The sequence below is a fragment of the Coffea arabica genome, chromosome 5e (genome assembly GCF_036785885.1).
Source record: "Coffea arabica cultivar ET-39 chromosome 5e, Coffea Arabica ET-39 HiFi, whole genome shotgun sequence".
NCBI classification, from domain to species: Eukaryota; Viridiplantae; Streptophyta; class Magnoliopsida; order Gentianales; family Rubiaceae; genus Coffea; species Coffea arabica.
Window position 1 is genome coordinate 41,350,510 of NC_092318.1, and position 17,438 is coordinate 41,367,947.

Genomic DNA, 17,438 nt, shown 5'->3' on the forward strand with positions numbered 1-17,438 from the left:
ATCTTAACGCTTCTTACACTTGCCTTGTACCTATATTAAAGGCATGTTTGTCCTGGTTAGTTTGCATTTCTTAAACATAAAGTGTATTTTCTTATGCTAGATACCTTAGCTTTCATGTCTGGAGAATCTATAAAGAGTATTTAAAATGTTTCCCAAAATGGCAACTTTCCATTTTGGAAAGTCCACTGATATGGAAAAATTACCTTTTTAGAAGGGTTTTTTGACTTAGAAAGTTTTCTATGACAGGTTGCTTTAATTAAGTTTTCATTTATGTATAAATGGTCCTGAATGGATTTTAGTTGCATTTGGGTTCAGGCTTGACCCAAAGGTTAGGCCTATCTAATAGTTGGATTCCTTTTCATTTGAACTTGGGTTTAAAAATATATTTGATCTTACAAAAGTTATTATTGGTTTTGTTAAATAATGGCCCCATTTGACAAGTGAATTTTTTTTTTGTGTTTATCTAAAGTTTTACTGTAACTTACTATAAAACTTGTAGAAAAATTTTTTGAAATGTGTAAATTTTTTGATATTTTGAAGTGTATAGTTTAAAAACTTTGAGAAATTTTTTGAAGTTACTGTAGTTAAAATTGTTAAAAATTTATAGCGGATAAACTTGGCCAAAAACTTGTTTGCCAAGCAAGGCCAATATTGGATGGATATAATCAAATTGGACCTTATAAAAGAATATCGTTTTGGCCTTGACCAATTTAGATATGGCTGTGGAAATAAAATTTGAATTCTCATAACCAAAAGTTGTATTGGGCCTCATGATTTTAGTTACACTGAAATTCTTAACACTTTAGTGATTAGCCTGTTAAATAAGACCAATTAGTTGTTTGCAAACTTAATAGGCCCAACAACTATTTTCAACCCCAGTTGTATTGTCTTCATTGTAACAAATTCAAATAACCAAAATTGGCCCACTTCACTTAGACAGTCCCAAAAAGAAATACCCAACTACTCTGACCCATTTGACTTTGACTAGCACGACCCATTGACTAAAATGACCCAACCCATTTCCAAAACTAGTCTCCTCTTCCCCAAAATAGAAAACCCTAATTTTCTTTGAAAATCCTAAGATGCAAACTCTAACCCTCTGCTAGGGAATGATAGGAAGAGTAAAGGAAGCAAGGGGGAAATAGAGGAAAAGAAGAAGACAAGAAAGCAGAGGGTAGAAAGAAAGGTCTGGATAGGACAAACAAAACGTGGAAAAGACTGGTAGTGGAAGTAAGTAGGAGAAGGCCTCTAGTGAAAGTCAATCAGGTGGATGGGGGGAATGAGAGGGGGAAAAGGAAGATGGAGAGTATGGAGTGGGAGGGAAGGGAGGAACAGGAAGAGAAGGAAAATATGAAGAAAATAATATTTGATGAAGGGAACTGTGAGGGGATGGAACTAGCTGAGGGGTTGGAGCCCACCCTTTTTGGGGCTCCAAGTGGTAAATGAGAGCTATGGTGTGGAACTGTCGAGATGTGGGGAGCCCCTTGACAGTTCCCCAACTGAGGGAAGTCATAAGACTTCACTCTCCATCTTTGGTTTTTTTGTCAGAAACAAAAAAGAAAAAAAACTTTTTGAACAGTGTTAAGCAATGGATTAAGTTTGATAATGTCTTTGTGGTTGATCCTGTAGGTTTGGCTGGAGGTTTGGCAATGCTGTGGAAACAGGAGTTAAAGGTTAAAAAAGTGTTGTTTACCAGTTTTACTATAGAATTACTTATAGATGATAGTGAGATAGGTGCTGAATGGTGGTGCATCTATGTCTATGCTAGTGCAGATGCTAGTATTAGGAGAGAACAGTGGAAGGTTATAGCTAGGAGGAGGTGCATTTGGGGGGAGTCCTGGGCAATTATGGGAGACTTGAATGACATCAGATCAAATGCTGAAAAGTGGGGTGGTAGACAAAGAGCTGATGTGAGCTTTCAAGACTTTAATTCCTTTATAAATGGTAATGAGTTGGTGGACATTAGTTATGAGAGAGTCCCCTGGACCTGGTGCAACAATTGGAAGAGGGAGGGGGAGATGAAGGAAAGGATTGATAGGATTCTGGGAAATAAAGGATGGATAAGGAAGTTTGGGAAAGCAAATTGTGCACACATAGAGGCTGAGGCCTCTGATCACTGTATCCTGTTGTTGGATACTAAGCTTGAAAGGAAAAAGTGGAAGAGGAGGTTTGTGTTTGATAGAAGATGGCTGCAACATGGTGATATAGAGGAGGTGAGGAGCTTGGGGGAGTAAGCAAAGGGGATCAAGGATGTTCATGGTTCAGGCCAAAATAAAAAAAGTTAGAGTGGATTTGCTCAGTTGGAGCAAGCAGAGGTGCTGTAATTCTAAGAGTTTGATAAACAAAGTGAAACAAGAGATCAAAGAGGTAAAGGAGTGTAAAGGTGACGGGTACAGGATTAAGCTAGCACGTTTGAAAAGGGAACTGGCAGAGGCTTATAAACTGGAAGAGATATATTGGAGCCAAAAGGTTAGGGTGCAGTGGTTGCAAGAGGGGGATAAGAACACCAGTTATTTTCATGCTAAGGTGGCAGGGAAGAGGGGGATGAATAGGATAGGTGTGTTGCAAAATAGGTTTGGAGAGTGGTGTAAGGGTGAGGAGGAAACATGCCAAGAGATACTGGACTACTTTCAGCAGATTTACACAACAGAGGAACCTGAGGATTTTTCTGAAATTTTAGAAAGGATTCCACAAACCATTACTAATGAGATGAACAGGGAGCTCACCAGGAAGGTTACAGAGCAGGAGATCAGTCAAGCAGTGTTTTCGATGCATCCAAATAAGTCCCCTGGACCAGATGGTATGTCTCCAATCTTTTTTCAAAAGTTTTGGTCAATCTTAAAAACTGATATCATTCATGCTGTGAATAGTTTCTTTACTTCTGGTTTCATCCTTAAGTCCATTAATGAGACTCTGATTAGTCTTATCCCCAAATCTGTCTCACCTAGTACTATTGCAGATCTCAGACCTATCAGCCTGTGTAATGTGTTGTATAAAATAATCTCTAAAGTGATCACCAATCGATTTAAGCAGGTTCTGAATCACTGCATTAGTCAGTCTCAGTCTGCTTTTATCCCTGGTAGGCAGATCTTGGACAATGTTCTGATAGCTCATGAGTGCATTCACTTCCTTAAAACAAAAGAACTGGGAGGGATGGTTATATGGCTATCAAGTTTGATATGTCTAAAGCCTATGATAGAGTAGAGTGGACTTTTTTTGGCCAAAGTTATGATGAAAATGGGATTCTATCCTAAGTGGATTCAGTGGATGATGCAGTGTGTCTCTAGTGTCACCTATGCTATAAATTTTAATGGTCAGAAAAGAGGTTTTAGTAGGCCAACAAGAGGGTTGAGGTAGGGAGATCCTTTGTCTCCTTATCTATTCCTGATCTGTGCTGAAGGTTTTTCTTCACTGTTGAACCAAGCAGTGGTGCAGGGTAAGCTGTCTGGAATAAAGATTGCAAAGAAGGTTCCTAGGCTGTCTCACTTATTTTTTGCAGATGATTCCCTGATCTTCTGTAGAGCATCTGTTATGAAGGCGGAATAGCTAAGGAGTATATTAGAGGTATATAGGAAAGCCTCTGGACAGCTGATCAATATTGAGAAATCTTCTCTATTTTTTAGCAGGAATGTGATGGGTAGACACAAGGAGGGGGTAATGAGAGAACTGCAAGGGATGAAGTAGCTAGAACAAAGCAGGTATTTGGGACTGCCTATGGTCATTGGGAGATCCAAAAGGCAGACTTTTGAGTTTATTAGGCACAAAACATTAGATAGGTTGAAGGGGTGGAAAGAGAAATTGTTGAGCCAGGCTGGTAAAGAAGTGTTGCTCAAGTCAGTCCTCATGGCTTTGTCTATCTATGTAATGTCATGTTGTATGATACCTAAGGACTTGTGCAGGAAGATTAGCTCTGAGATGGCAAAGTTCTAGTGGGGTCAAAAGGAGAAGGAGCAGAGAATTCACTGGTTGAGCTGGGGAAAGTTGGCTGAGGAGAAGGGTGATGGGGGTTTAGGCTTTAGGGAGCTGCATGAGTTCAATTTGGCTTTGTTGGCAAAGCAGCTCTAGAGGATCTTAACCAGGCCAAACTTGCTGATGAGCAAGGTCATGAGGGCAAGGTATTTTAAAGGGACTTCAATTTGGACAATGAAGTGCCATGGTACAGATTCCTGGTACTGGAGAAGTTTATTGAGGGCGAGGGAATTACTGGAGGAGGGGGTAAGGAAACGAGTGGGGAATGGAAAGTCAATTGATATTTGGGAGGATAGGTGGTTACCAAACACGGAGGGTGGGAGAGTAAAAACTCCAAGAACTGAGGGGGTGGTTGTTCAGAGGGTAAGTGATCTTATAAACGATGGCAAGTGGGATAGGGAGCTGATTGCACAGGTTTTTGATGAGAATGAAGGGAAGGAAATACTGAGGATACCTCTGAGTGTATGTAACATGAAAGATAGGATATATTGGAGCAAGTCTAGTACGGGTGAATATATAATACAGTCATGTCATAAGTTGGCAAAATGCATTAAAAAGAAGGTGGCTTATGTCAGGAGAAATGCTGAATCAAGCTGCAATAGGAGATGTTTAGCTCAGAGCTGGAGCTTCCTTTGGGGGTTGAACTTAAAATAGAAGCTGAAGCATTTCATCTGGAAATGCCTACAAGATATCCTGCCAGTGAATGCAATTATAAAGGCAAGGTGCTCTAAGGGGGATCATATGTGCAACTGTTGTGGGGAACATCCAGAGACTATTGAGCACTTGTTGTTCTTTTGTGACCATGCCAAGGCTATCTGGGAAGTGGCACCAGTAAGTTGGGAGGGGCTGGGACCTACAGGGATAAATTCTGGCACTGGTGGGAGGAGCTGAGGGATGCAGTGCATGGGGAGAAGGGACAGGAGCGGATTGCTGTGATTGTTAATCTGTTATGGCAGATATGGAAGTCAAGGAATGTGAGACAGTTCGAAGCTAAAGCCAGGGATCTTATAGCAGTGGTTCAGAAAGCTATTGGGCGTAGGGAAGGAGGAGCTGAGTGCATGGCAGGAACCAAGTGAGGCATGGGTGAAGATAAACTCTGATGCAGCTGTTCAACAAAACAAGGAGAAAGCAGGTTGGGGATTGGTGGCAAGGACCTGGCGGAAGGAAGTAGTGGGAGCTTGGGCAGTGTTGGGCACAAACTACTCAACCCCAAAGATGGAGGAAGCGTTGGCTTTAAGAGCAGCAATGCTGATGGCCAAACAACAAGGGTGGAGGAGGGTAGAGTTTGAATCAGATTGTAAGCATGTTATTGATAGAGTAAATAGCGGGGAAGATGATGTAGATATTGCAACTGTGCTCTCAGATATAAAAAGACTGAAGCTCAGTTTTTATGAATGTTGCTTTTCCTTCACTAGAAGGATAAGCAACTCTGTTAGTCACCATATAGCAAAGTTTGCTATAAATCTGAAAGAAACTGCTAAATGGAGGTTAGACTTTCCAGCTTGGTTGCTTGAATTGGTTCAGGCAGACTATAGGGGCATTTGCTCCAAAGATTGTAATCTGGTTTAGTTTATGAAAAAAAAAAAAAAAAACTCTAACCCTCATCGCCATCACCATCATCGTCATCATCTCCTTCGTTGCTAACTGCTTGCCTGGCGTAGCCCATCACCAATGATTTTGTAGTAGGGTAGTGTTGGATGACCCTCCCTCTTATTTCTTGATCCTTCTTGTCTGTTTATTTTCCCTTTCCTAGATTCTCTCCCTACCATTTTTAGGCCATGAATTCTGATTTTATTGCAATTTTAGCCACAAAAGCCTTAACTTGCAACTTAGTTTTTCCTTTATAAAATCACCATAAATAAACTTCACTAACACTAACCCTAACAAACTCAAGAAAAATTACATGAACTGTAATAACTTTATAAATAATGGTCCTATATGAACATACTTTTGGGTAATTTACACTTTATAGAAGAATTTACCAAATTTCGCTAAAATTTAATTAGTAGGGGGATAATGTGCAAAACCAACTTATCCAATCCTCTCTTGAGATTTATCCTATTACTAAAATGTAAACCTATTTTACTTTTACTCTTAGTGAATTAAATTAATTACGTACTAAATAAATAAAAAAATTTACAGTCCTTTCACTTTTAGTTATAAAGGATATTATTGAATACTTTTTCAATATAAGTGGACGAAATAAATTTGTAGAACTTGGGAGGGAAGGAGTGGTGTCCCCTCGTTATCCTCCTTGAAAAGAACTTCCAAGTAACCTTTATTTTTTCCATAATTTCTTAGTAGAGAAGAAATTATCTAGGGGAATTACAATCAAAGATTGGCAACGACCTAGCCCTGAAAAACAAATAACTTTAAGCACTGCATTATAATTTATAACATATGATTTTCAAGAAACCAGCACCGTAGTTATAATGTTTGAACACAAAAATTGCACTGATAGTTTTGTGCAGCGTGTGGGCAGTAAAAGAATTTCAGCTTATTTTCATGGGGAAGTACAGTTTTTGGTGAAGCTGCTTGCAAAAGTTGATGGGGTCTGTATCACTAAAGCTCTGGATAACCAAAATTTAGCCAAAATTACAATCAAAAAACAGGTAAGGCCACCTTGTAGATCACTTTGTTGATGTCTCTTTGTTTATTTGACTGATTCCACCTTGTGAATCAGTTTTATTGTATTGATTGTAACGTACATTTTAACGCTTGGGAATAAATTTTAACTTACCAAAAAAACCTAAACTCTGGATAGCATCAACTATGGTCCAAAACGGGTAAGCAATGGAAGTTTTATTTTATCTTTTTTTTTTTTTTCACTTCAAGCTAGTATGGGTGCGCATGAAATTGGTTAACCGAATTTCTGGTCAAAATATATTTAATTTAGTTAATCGATTTTAGTGAAATTGATTTCAGTTAAAATTGATTTTCTAGAAGTGCGTGGTAAATACCTCTAGAACCCAAAACCGTAGAGGAAAGTAAATGAAGTACTCTGGATACAAAGTATGAAAAGGTGTCTATAACTATCCCCCCCTCCCCATGCTCAATATTAGTTTTAACCAAAACCAATTTCATTTTTTTTTTCCATTTTGCATATGTTATACATGTGTATTATTATTCTTATTTTTTTATGCCTTGAGATTTATGTTCCTATGTTAGTCTTTAGAACTTATTATAGATATATAAATACATAGAAAATTTGGTTGTTAACTATTGACTATCTCATAAATTGTGAATAATCAATATTAATGCCCTTCTAATAATTAAAAAAAAAGACCATCGTGTTGGGGAAACTCTGTAGTTTTGGCTCTTTTTCATTGCTTCAATAAATAAAACACAACTCTTTCATTAAAAAAAAAAATAGAACATCATGTAGTTCATTGTAATGCATACATACATACATATATATAAATAAATACACACACACACATGTATGTATGTATGGAAGTATGTTAAGTAATATTAATGCCTAATATTTAATTACTTATTACATAATAAGTTTGTATACTTAATTCATGCAATATACAATTCATATGGATACATGATAATTATTTAGACTATATGAACCATTACTCTATGTTTCATATAAAGTAACTTAATAAATCACAAGATATACTCTTTAGATATTAAGTATGATTTTTTGTGTTTTATACCAATACAAAAAAGAACAAAAATGGCTAACCATTCAAGAAACCAATTTTAATTCAATTCAAGTTCAATTTGGTAAAATTGAACTCAATTATAATATCGGGTTGAAGTCTAGAAGGGTAAAATCAATTTTGATCGATTTCAATTAACCAATTAATCGATCGAATCTCACCCCTAGTTCAAGAGGAGACATCAAGCCTTACAAGGGAGAAAGAAGGATAAAGGGCTGTTTAATAGTTGAACTAGATGTTTCATAGTCATCTAACTAATTTTTCCATCAATGGAGCTGTGACTACCATTTCTATTAGTTAAGCTAGTCTTGGATACAATGGAGTGGAAGTTTGCAGTCTATACAAGTACATCTTCCATATGGAAAAATCGATTTAGTTTCAAAGTACTAATTCTTGGAAATGAGATTTTGATCACTCCGAAGGTTCTGAAGCATCAAGTAGCTAAAACATGTTAAATTGGAGCTACGTCTAAAAGAGAGAGAGAAAGAGAAATATGATTGAAGCTAATACGTCTAAATGAAAAGATCTGTTTTGAAAAAATGTTTAACATGTTTTTCAAGCATTTTATTATCATACATCGCATTTATTTTTTAAATGAAGTGTTATGTTATTATACCACAGTTTTTATTGTGCTTTTCCCAGAAAATGTCAATGATGAAATCTTTCTTGGATGAACATGTGAATTTCAAAAATTAAATGCAAGTATGAAACCAATACTTAACCAGTTAACCTTAAAACAACAAAAGTCTCATATTCCTCAACTTGATTTGTAAATCTGCACAAACACAAATACCAGAGCTGCAGACTTGTAAATTGTGGATGATGGAATCCCATATTTTCCTTTCTCAAATAACCCTTTCAAGAATGCCCAGAAACATAAGACCACCCATATGCTACATACCAATTCTCCTATTCCCCACTCTATTTGACCTCCCCTCCTTTGTATGAAACTCGATAATCCAATACCCAAAGCAATCAAATTTACCATCAAAATGACTGTGCCAGGCACAAAAACTGGTGAATTATCAAATGTGAACCTTCCTGGTTTCTCATCACTATCTTCAATGCTTGAACTTTGTTCTTTCTTTGTAACTTCAAATACTGTCTCAGACAACCTCAGGATCTTGAATATGACACTAAGGAATCCACATAACCATGCAGTCATGGCAATTATTCTAGCCATTCTATGGTTATTCCACCATGATTTTATTGATTGATTTGTTTGAATGTATTCTGATACACAATACGTGTTAAAGATCACAAAAATGGAAATTGGTATTAGTATAGCTGGTTCGTTCACCTGCATGTTCAAAAAATTAATATGTTATTAATCAAGAATTTGAGCCCTATAAAAAATTACAAATAGGCCTAACAATTGCATAGCATCTATTTTTAGTCCCTCATACGAAAGTGATGCATTAAGATCCCTACACATTGAAAGCTTAAAAATTTGTCCCGGATCACTTTTCAACCATATATGTCTATAAAAGTGTCACGTTCATACCACATGCTAATGAATTGATGGGTAAAAATGGAAGTAGACAACTTTTATCAAGAAAAATGCTACTTCATACCATATTCTCATTTCATATAGCTCTTTCTATCATATATATTAGTTAGGAATCAAATACAACTAAATAGTTGAAAGGCTTAAGTATAAAAGAAATGAAAGACTTGAGGGGCTTTATTTCCACATTTCAAAATCAGAGTTAAGAAATCCATGCTTTATTATCCCTTTCCTTCCGTCCTTTCGAGTATATCTCGTTAAAAACTTAAAAAGAAATGTGTTTATGTTGGCTATAAAAAGTTACAATTTGCTAATAAGTATACGTACATAGATAATGGATATTGAACTCTTCATCCACCCTTGTGCATATCTCGGGAAAACAAAGACAAATGTGTGTGTATATATATATATATATATATATAGGATTAATCTTATATTACTATCAGTGTATATATTATCACCATTAAATATATGATACACGTGCAAATTTTGAATTTAAAATTCAAAATTTACTCGTATGTCATCCATCTAATCGTAATAGTGTATACACTGCCAAAGGAAAATGACAAAAAGGATATATTTCGGTTCACAAAAGTTGAACCTTACAAGGGAGAACGACAAAAAGCAATAAATAGAAAAAATATTTTGCAATAAATAGTTGCCTTTACCTTCGGTAGGAAATTTGTGTTGGTCAAAATGCAATAAGCAGGTAGAGCAGCATAACATATTTCGAAGATCGACCTTGGGCCCCAAAGAAGGAAATAGTGATAGTCCAAGCATTGCTTGAACTCCAACCTTCCAAGCAAAGTTCCCAAGAATGGGCTTTTAGGAGTGAATAGTATTTCAAGAAGTCCAGTGGACCATCTCTTTTGCTGGATCAGTGTATTAGGCCCACATGATGGAGCACTCCCAAGAAAGCCTTTTGGGTTGGTCGTCAACCACATTGTTCTCCAACCTCTCCAATGGATATTAAGCCCAGTAAGTGCGTCTTCTGTTGTAGATCCATATATCCAACCAACCTAAAAATATATAAAAGAGGACAATGGTTCATCCATTTGGGATTTGTGTATTAAATTTGACTGTAATTTATTATAAAATTTGAAGAAAAATTTTGTGTATTTAGGGTTTGGAAAAATTTAAAAAAATTCTTTTTTCTTTTTCTTTCTTTTTTTCCCTTTCTTTCCTCTTTGAAGAAAATTTTGAAGAAAAATTGTGTATTTTCTTCTCCCTCTCCAAACCAGATCTGCTCTTCTTTCTCTCTTATCCTTATTGCCACCACCACCAGTTGCCACCTTTCTCCGTCTCTTTTCCCCTCCTCCTCCCTCTTCCCTTTCTCCCTCTCTTTTTCTCTCATCTCTTCTCCTCCATTCTCCTTCTTTCCACCTTCCCTTGCCACCCCTTCTCCTGCCCTCTTTCTCACCCTAACACGAGGGTGGGGGAGGAGGAGGGCAAGGAAGTTGGGTGAAGAGAGGAGAAAAAAGGGAAGACAGGGGAAGAAGGGAATGAGGAAGAGGGGGGAGAGGAGAGGACGAGGAGAGAGGGAGGGAGGAGAAAGGGAAGGAGGAAAGAGGAGAGGGTAGGAAAGAAAAAAATTGGAGAGGGGAGAGGTGGCGGTGGCAGAGGTGCCGGCTAGCGGAAGTGCCAATGGAGGGTTGTGAGCTTAGGGGAGGGGGGAAGGAGGAAGGAGAAGAAATGAAAAAAAGAAAAAATTATAAGTGTTTTGAGATATTCTAAATGTGTATTAAAAAAATTTGGGGTGTTTTAAGAGGTTCTTATAGACAAAGTTATTATTTATTAAAACCAGCCCAAAAAACCAAGGTCCCAAGCAGACCCAAGATAAGCTCACCAAACTCACAAATAACAATAAGGTTCTTCCATCTAGCGCTAGATAACAATAAGTTTCTTCTATTCGGCACCATGACACAAAGCGAGTTATTTGCCACTAGAGTATAACTTTTTTTGGAATGGTGTTTGTAATTCAAGATTAGGTGATAATTTTAGAGTTTGAATGGCGGGTATATATATAGGATTAATCTTATATACACTGTCAGTGTATACACTATCACCATTAAATCTATAATACATGCACAAAATTTGAATTTGAAGTTCAAAATTTGCTTATGTGTCATCCATCCAATCATGATAGTATATACATTCGCAGTGTATATAAAATTTACTCATATATATATTTATATTCCTTGCACGTGTGCACACTTATCTTGTATCCTTAATGCACCAAATTTCAAAAACATAAACAATATTGTTGTTTCATTTCTTTATGAACTTTGGATTAAGTAGGGCCTCAAAGGTTAATTTTTTTGGAAAGGTAAAATTAAACCAGAAAACTTTCTAAATGTAAGGAAAACTAAAAAATATAAATGTGCATGTTATGGACATATGTGTGTATGAAAAGTCAAAAATAAAAATAAAATCCATTGAGTTTTACCATCTTAATATTTCGTTTATAGAGTGAAAATGATGAACTACAAATTGTATATTCTGTTTATAGAGTAAAAACAAATGAAAAGGATGAAAGTGCAAATTGTAGGTAAAATGTTCTCACCTCTTTGCCCCATGAAGTACCGTACTCATAACCACAGCTAGCAACTTGGCATGCCTCATCAATGGATTTGGAGATAGATTCAGGACTTTCTGCAGTTCTGCTTGATGAAGATAAAGCCTGAGCCACAAATTTGTTGAATTTTGTGGATTTTCCAAAAGTTTTCTCTAAATCTCCAATGTTCATCTTTCCTGAGAATAATAGTGCAATAGAATGTCACAAGTCCTTTGTGTGTCATATTCGATAAAGTGACAAAGTGACTTTTTGCGTGTCATATTGGCTTCTGATAACAAAGGATTTTCAAGTGGAAGGATGGGGCTTACAAGTTAAATTCTATTCAATTCAAATTGGTTTCGTATAATTCTTATTATATTTGGAATAAATTCATATAGTTTTGATGTAATCGTCAACTTGTTTGTATAAATTGACAAATTCAAATCTATACTAAAATTATACAAGTTTGTATAAATATATATATATATATATAAGTTGTACAAATTACGTGAACTGGTTTGAATTAAACGGAACCTAACTTGTGATCCCCTAATCCTTTCAAGTGATTCTCAAAATTAAATATTACTCCTCGGTTCAGCACAATAAGGTCATCGCTTTCTGTGAGGTAATTAAAAGTTCTATTCCTGGTTTGAGACGAAAGAAGGAAGTAGCAATTCCTTTTCCAACTTTGGCCTTCTCACTCAAGACGTGTTCAGATGAATTTTTTGTTATTGTTTCTATGTTTCTTTAGCACTCCTGAGAGGTATATAGATATTTTTCTGTACATGTAGGAGTATTTATTGTACAAAATAATCAACAAAAAATGCTTTCCAACGTGAAATAGCTTTCAATTGATGATACCCTAGTGCATGAAAACAAAACAAAGGTGACAGCTAATAGCTTTCATACCATGGCCTGATTTGTCCTCTGGTGATGAGCCATATATGACTTTTCTTCTATGAAAGCATCCTGTCCCTCCGTATAAGGGGCCTTGATGCCCGGCCAATCCTCTCCCCAAGTACTGATTAAACAAAATGGAGTAATTTTCAAATGGCATGTGGCAGACAAAGTGAAGTAAATTACAAAGGGCATTTGTCAAACTCATTTCTTGATATTTTCTTGAAGAATAAAGCATTGCAAAAAAAAAAAAACATCACTGATCATTTGTAATTCTAAATCTACACTTAAATCAAATTAACCTGCCTTACAGCAATTTATATTGTTAACAATTCACCCCTGTATATGTATTTTTTTGTAGGGAGCTAGCTTTCACTTTCATTTTCTACGACATTTGTAGGAGTAAAACTTCATAATAACAAATAAGTTATTCATTTGTTATCAAATTCATTTTCTAGAATTCAACATTGGAGAAGATTTATAGCATCATAATACTTGAGGGAAAAAATGTTTGAGTATTAAAACTTTGCTGGTGGAAGGAATGATGAGATTTACTTACTTTAATCATCACAACCATTTGGTTTCCGAAAGGGTCATCCTTCAATCCATCATAGAACTGTTGGGGAAACTGCACAAATCCGCAGTCCGTTTCATCCTTGACACCAAGAAGAAGACACATTGCATGCAGGACAACTTGTGGATTATTGGCAAACATGTCACAGTCTACATTCAGCATGACAGGAGCATTTGTCATCACACCGGAGACTCTTGCCTATTGAAAATTTCCAAAGTAATTTATCAATGTTTATGCACATTCATTTTGGTAAAAATAAAATAAAACAGAAAATTGATTACTACTCTAGTAAAATTTTGGTTTTACCAGAACATTCATTGCTCCTGCTTTGAAATGGTGAGCATGATTTGGGCGCTTTTCTCTGGAGATGTAGACAATAGGAGGCAGCCCATCTGGAAGACCTTCCTTGTTCTCCGATATTACCTACATTGCATATTTTGGAATGAAGTTTCCACAGGTGTAACACTTTAAGAAAATCAAAATACTAGAATGACACTGGTGGTACAGCTAACCTTAGAGACTAAATCAGTAAATCTCAAAGTCCCTCTTCATTCAAATAGAATACCAAATTGGTATTTAACTTGGCAACTTGGCACAGGTTAACTTCCATTCACAAACTTTAGTTACAAATATATGCTTGAAATTTACATTCACGTGTGAATTGTTTTTGCAAGGGTTTAGGCAGCCTGGAAGATTTTACTTGTATCATAAACATATTTTTCAATCTATTTATTTATATTTTTAATTATTTTTTTATCTCACATATATCACATTATAAAAAATATTATATTAATTATTTTAAATGATATTTTAAATAATAGCCTGTCCAAACAATTATAATGTATAGAAAATCAACCTTGATGATGGTTGGATGGCTTCTCCTGTCAATGTCGACAAAAGCTGCAAAATCTCCGGTAAGTTCACATGGCACAGATTTCTGAGCAGCTTCCTCTATCTTTTGGCAGAGCCGTGTGTATTCGCCCTACAGGAGAAGTACGTTGTCTTTACTCCCCAATGTTTATGATTCATCAATATCAACCCTTGGGGACATTTTGTGAGAAAGAAAGAAATGGGGACATTTTGTGACTTGACTTCAAGTTCTTAACTGCCATTTTCAAAAGCCAAGAAGGACCAGCTAATTTTCCTGAAGTTTTTTTTTTTCCTGAACTTATCTAGGAGCAATGGTCTAGAATGACTAACCATTTTACACAATCTAATTAAAAAAGGATACCAACTTAAAATTACCTTCATTATGTTCCAATCTTCTTGGAATTCTGATGAACTATTTCCGGTGAACAAACTCTGGTCGGAGAAATACCGAAAAGGAGCTCTAACAGGAACATTATACTTCTTACAAAATGGAATCCAAAGCTTAGCAAACTCGGATGCTTCCACAAGACAAAAGTAAGTAAGAGGCGAAGCTGCATCATCAGACAAATAACATGCTAATTTGTTGGCTGGATAATCCATAGATAAGAGTGATATTACTGTGTTAACAGTAATAATCGGCGGCTCCAAAACAGGATCTGCTGTTGTTACAAACATGTCCAACGGGGGCAGCTCCAAATTCCTGTTATCCCACCAAAAACATAGAAAAAACACATAAGTAAAAGAAAACGAATCACAAATCAAGAAATACTATGCAAATATGTATTTAAGGGCTTAGCTAGGCACCGTTGCAGAAGGCGTTCGGGGTAGGTTTTGATGGCAATAGGGTTCCATTTGATGTTGACGACAAGAATCCAAATAAAAGTGAACCATGATTCACACAAAAGAGCTACGAGCCATATGAATCCATGGTTTTTCAGATGGAGAAGGCGATAGCCAAGAAGGGAAAAGCAAAGAAAAAGAATTGTAAGTTCAATTAATCTTGGAATGATCTTTTTTAGATGTTTTCGTTCATAGAGAGGAAGAGCTTCTGTTTTGGACATTGCAAGGATAATGGCGGAGACTTCTAAGATGGCCTTAGCAGATGGTGATGGAGTTTGTTTTCACCACTACGCTTTAGTTGTGTTTGATAGGCCATATATTATTTATAGTTGTTTTTCACGCTAGCATTTGCTAACTTTTTTCCAAAGAAGCAACCCGTGAACCGCTAAAGTTAGCTAGATAGCTCAATTCGTAAGGATTCAAAATAATATTTGAGGTTTTTGACGTGAATGTAATTTTATTGAGATGAATTAGTTTGAGGTGTGCTCAAATGGAAGAGAAATCAGGATATAACACACTAACGATGTCAATTTCCATTTTGAAGTATTTGTTAGAGTTACATTACAGCTTAAGCATTATATTGTGCAAATACGGTATACTAGTCAAGTATAAGACGTCAGTCATTAGCCCCAACTGACGGTGTGTTTGCCTAATGAACACCTTCATGTCCAAATCCTGGTCTTGATAGCTAGTTTAACATTTTCCCACAACACGTGAGACGTTGTACTCAGCATATGTGTGTTGTAATATTGATTGGATAATCTCTATTCACATTGATCCTACTTTTATGGGTTCAAGTTGTAATCTCGTACTCCTGTATTTCTATTTTAAAAAGTTCATGTTTAGAAAAAATTAGTTTGGCTAACGAGTGCTCAATCTCATTGAGAAATTGTTATGAGGGTCTCAGGTGTTGTTTTTTTTTTTTTTATAAAAAAAAGTATAGTTAATTTAGAAAAGTATTTAAATGTGGGAGAGCACTAACTGTAATTATGTACATTCACATGTTAAGTAAAATATAATTTAAAACCTCTCACTTATAAAAAAAAAAGGTATAAAAAAGAGTAAAGTATAATTTGGATATGTTAATGAATGTCTACTAAACATCCATTAGACAAAAAAAAGAAAGAAATGAACAAAATTTATTCTGAACAATTCAAGTGCATAGTTATGCTCCAAGAACTAATGTTTAACAGGAATCTTAGTCGATGTGATTAAAAACAATTTAAGTCTCTCTAGACTTTAAAAATGCAAGATGTAACCAGTTTAACCAATGGAACAGAAATAATACGAAATGTAGCAGATCTGCAATAAATAAAGATGAATAGTTGTGATGAGAGCTGCCATGAGAGTCAAATCGAGTGAATTAACTAATAACCTTTGGTTGGCTGCCCTTAATCTTCGCCAACTTTGAATTTTCTTCCTTGGGATGGGACAGATCGAATCCAATATCATCAATAATTAATGGGGATATTCTCCACTAAGCTTTACAAAATCATTAATTAATCTGTGGGCCTCGGAAATAGTCATATCTTTTTTCTTTTTTTTTTCCTGACGGAGTGGGTGTCCGGGTCAATTCTTACGGGCCCGACTAATCCCACTCTGATCCGGGAGAAGAGGCCCCATCCCCCGAACACGATAACCACGGGACTCGAACCCTTACGGGCACTGAACACTAGCTCCTAAGGAGGTTTATTGAGACCAACCGAGCTGCCCATGAGTAGCAGACAATTTGATGGGAGACAAGGGTTGAACCTCTGATCTCTCACCCTACCAAGAGAGGTGGTGGCCGCTGAGATAGAGCTTTGTGGTTGGTAATAGTCATATCATAGCATAAATTATTCACAGACGACAAATTACACCAATCATATGAAAATGACATGAATCAAATCCGACGTGGCGACTTGAATTTTTATGGAAGTACATAATGATGGAATGCAATACAATCTACGTGGCGAGTGCTAGAGATACACATTACGTAGTTGGAGAATCAAATCCTAATTGGATGATTCACTTGATTATATTTCTCCTTCATTTGTACGGAGCAGATATGAAAGTGATAGAATCCTACAATTAGGATCAAATGCACTTTCATTAATTATATGATTCACCCAATTATATGATTAGTCAATAGGCCCATAATCAATAGACTTATTAATGACAAATCCATGATTATAGGCCTATTGACTAATTAATGAATGCTCCGTCTGGGGCTGCAATGATTTGCCTTTGTCGTTCGGGGCCGTTTTCAATTTTCGCGCAGCTCACAGCAGTGGAAAACCAGTAATGGTGCTAAGGTTGCATGGGGCCGTACTACAATAATTGCAGTGACAACTAGTAATGGTCCTAAGGCTGTGGGTATGTGTTTAGTTACGTCACAAACATATTTTTTAATACATCTTTTATCTTTTTAATCACATGTTTAACGCACATTCATCATCTCACCAAAAATGTTATAATAATTATTTCAAATAATCTCTTATCCAAGCACATAAATAGTATTCATCCTCCAAGGAGTTTGTCTAACAAAGAGGTTAGCTTGCGAAAAAGAATTTACACTCT

At 36.1% G+C, this 17,438-nt stretch overlaps 2 protein-coding genes across 2 annotated transcripts; one reads left to right on the plus strand and one right to left on the minus strand.

Moving 5' to 3' along the window:
• The first annotated feature begins 1,299 nt into the window (after positions 1–1,299).
• LOC140007025 (uncharacterized) lies at positions 1,300–2,234 on the plus strand. The gene is made up of 2 exons (XM_072049709.1): positions 1,300–1,438; positions 1,630–2,234. Exons 1-2 carry the CDS (start codon positions 1,300–1,302, stop codon positions 2,232–2,234), a joined length of 744 nt encoding a protein of 247 aa, XP_071905810.1.
• Positions 2,235–8,362: 6,128 nt separating this feature from the next.
• On the minus strand, positions 8,363–15,227 carry LOC113743321 (cellulose synthase-like protein H1). Its single transcript, XM_027271303.2, has 9 exons — positions 14,844–15,227; positions 14,415–14,739; positions 14,026–14,151; positions 13,476–13,592; positions 13,155–13,367; positions 12,608–12,719; positions 11,708–11,895; positions 9,813–10,163; positions 8,363–8,937 (listed from the first exon to the last, which is right to left on the minus strand). Exons 1-9 carry the CDS (start codon positions 15,098–15,100, stop codon positions 8,395–8,397), a joined length of 2,232 nt encoding a protein of 743 aa, XP_027127104.1. The 5' UTR covers positions 15,101–15,227; the 3' UTR covers positions 8,363–8,394.
• Positions 15,228–17,438: the final 2,211 nt, after the last annotated feature.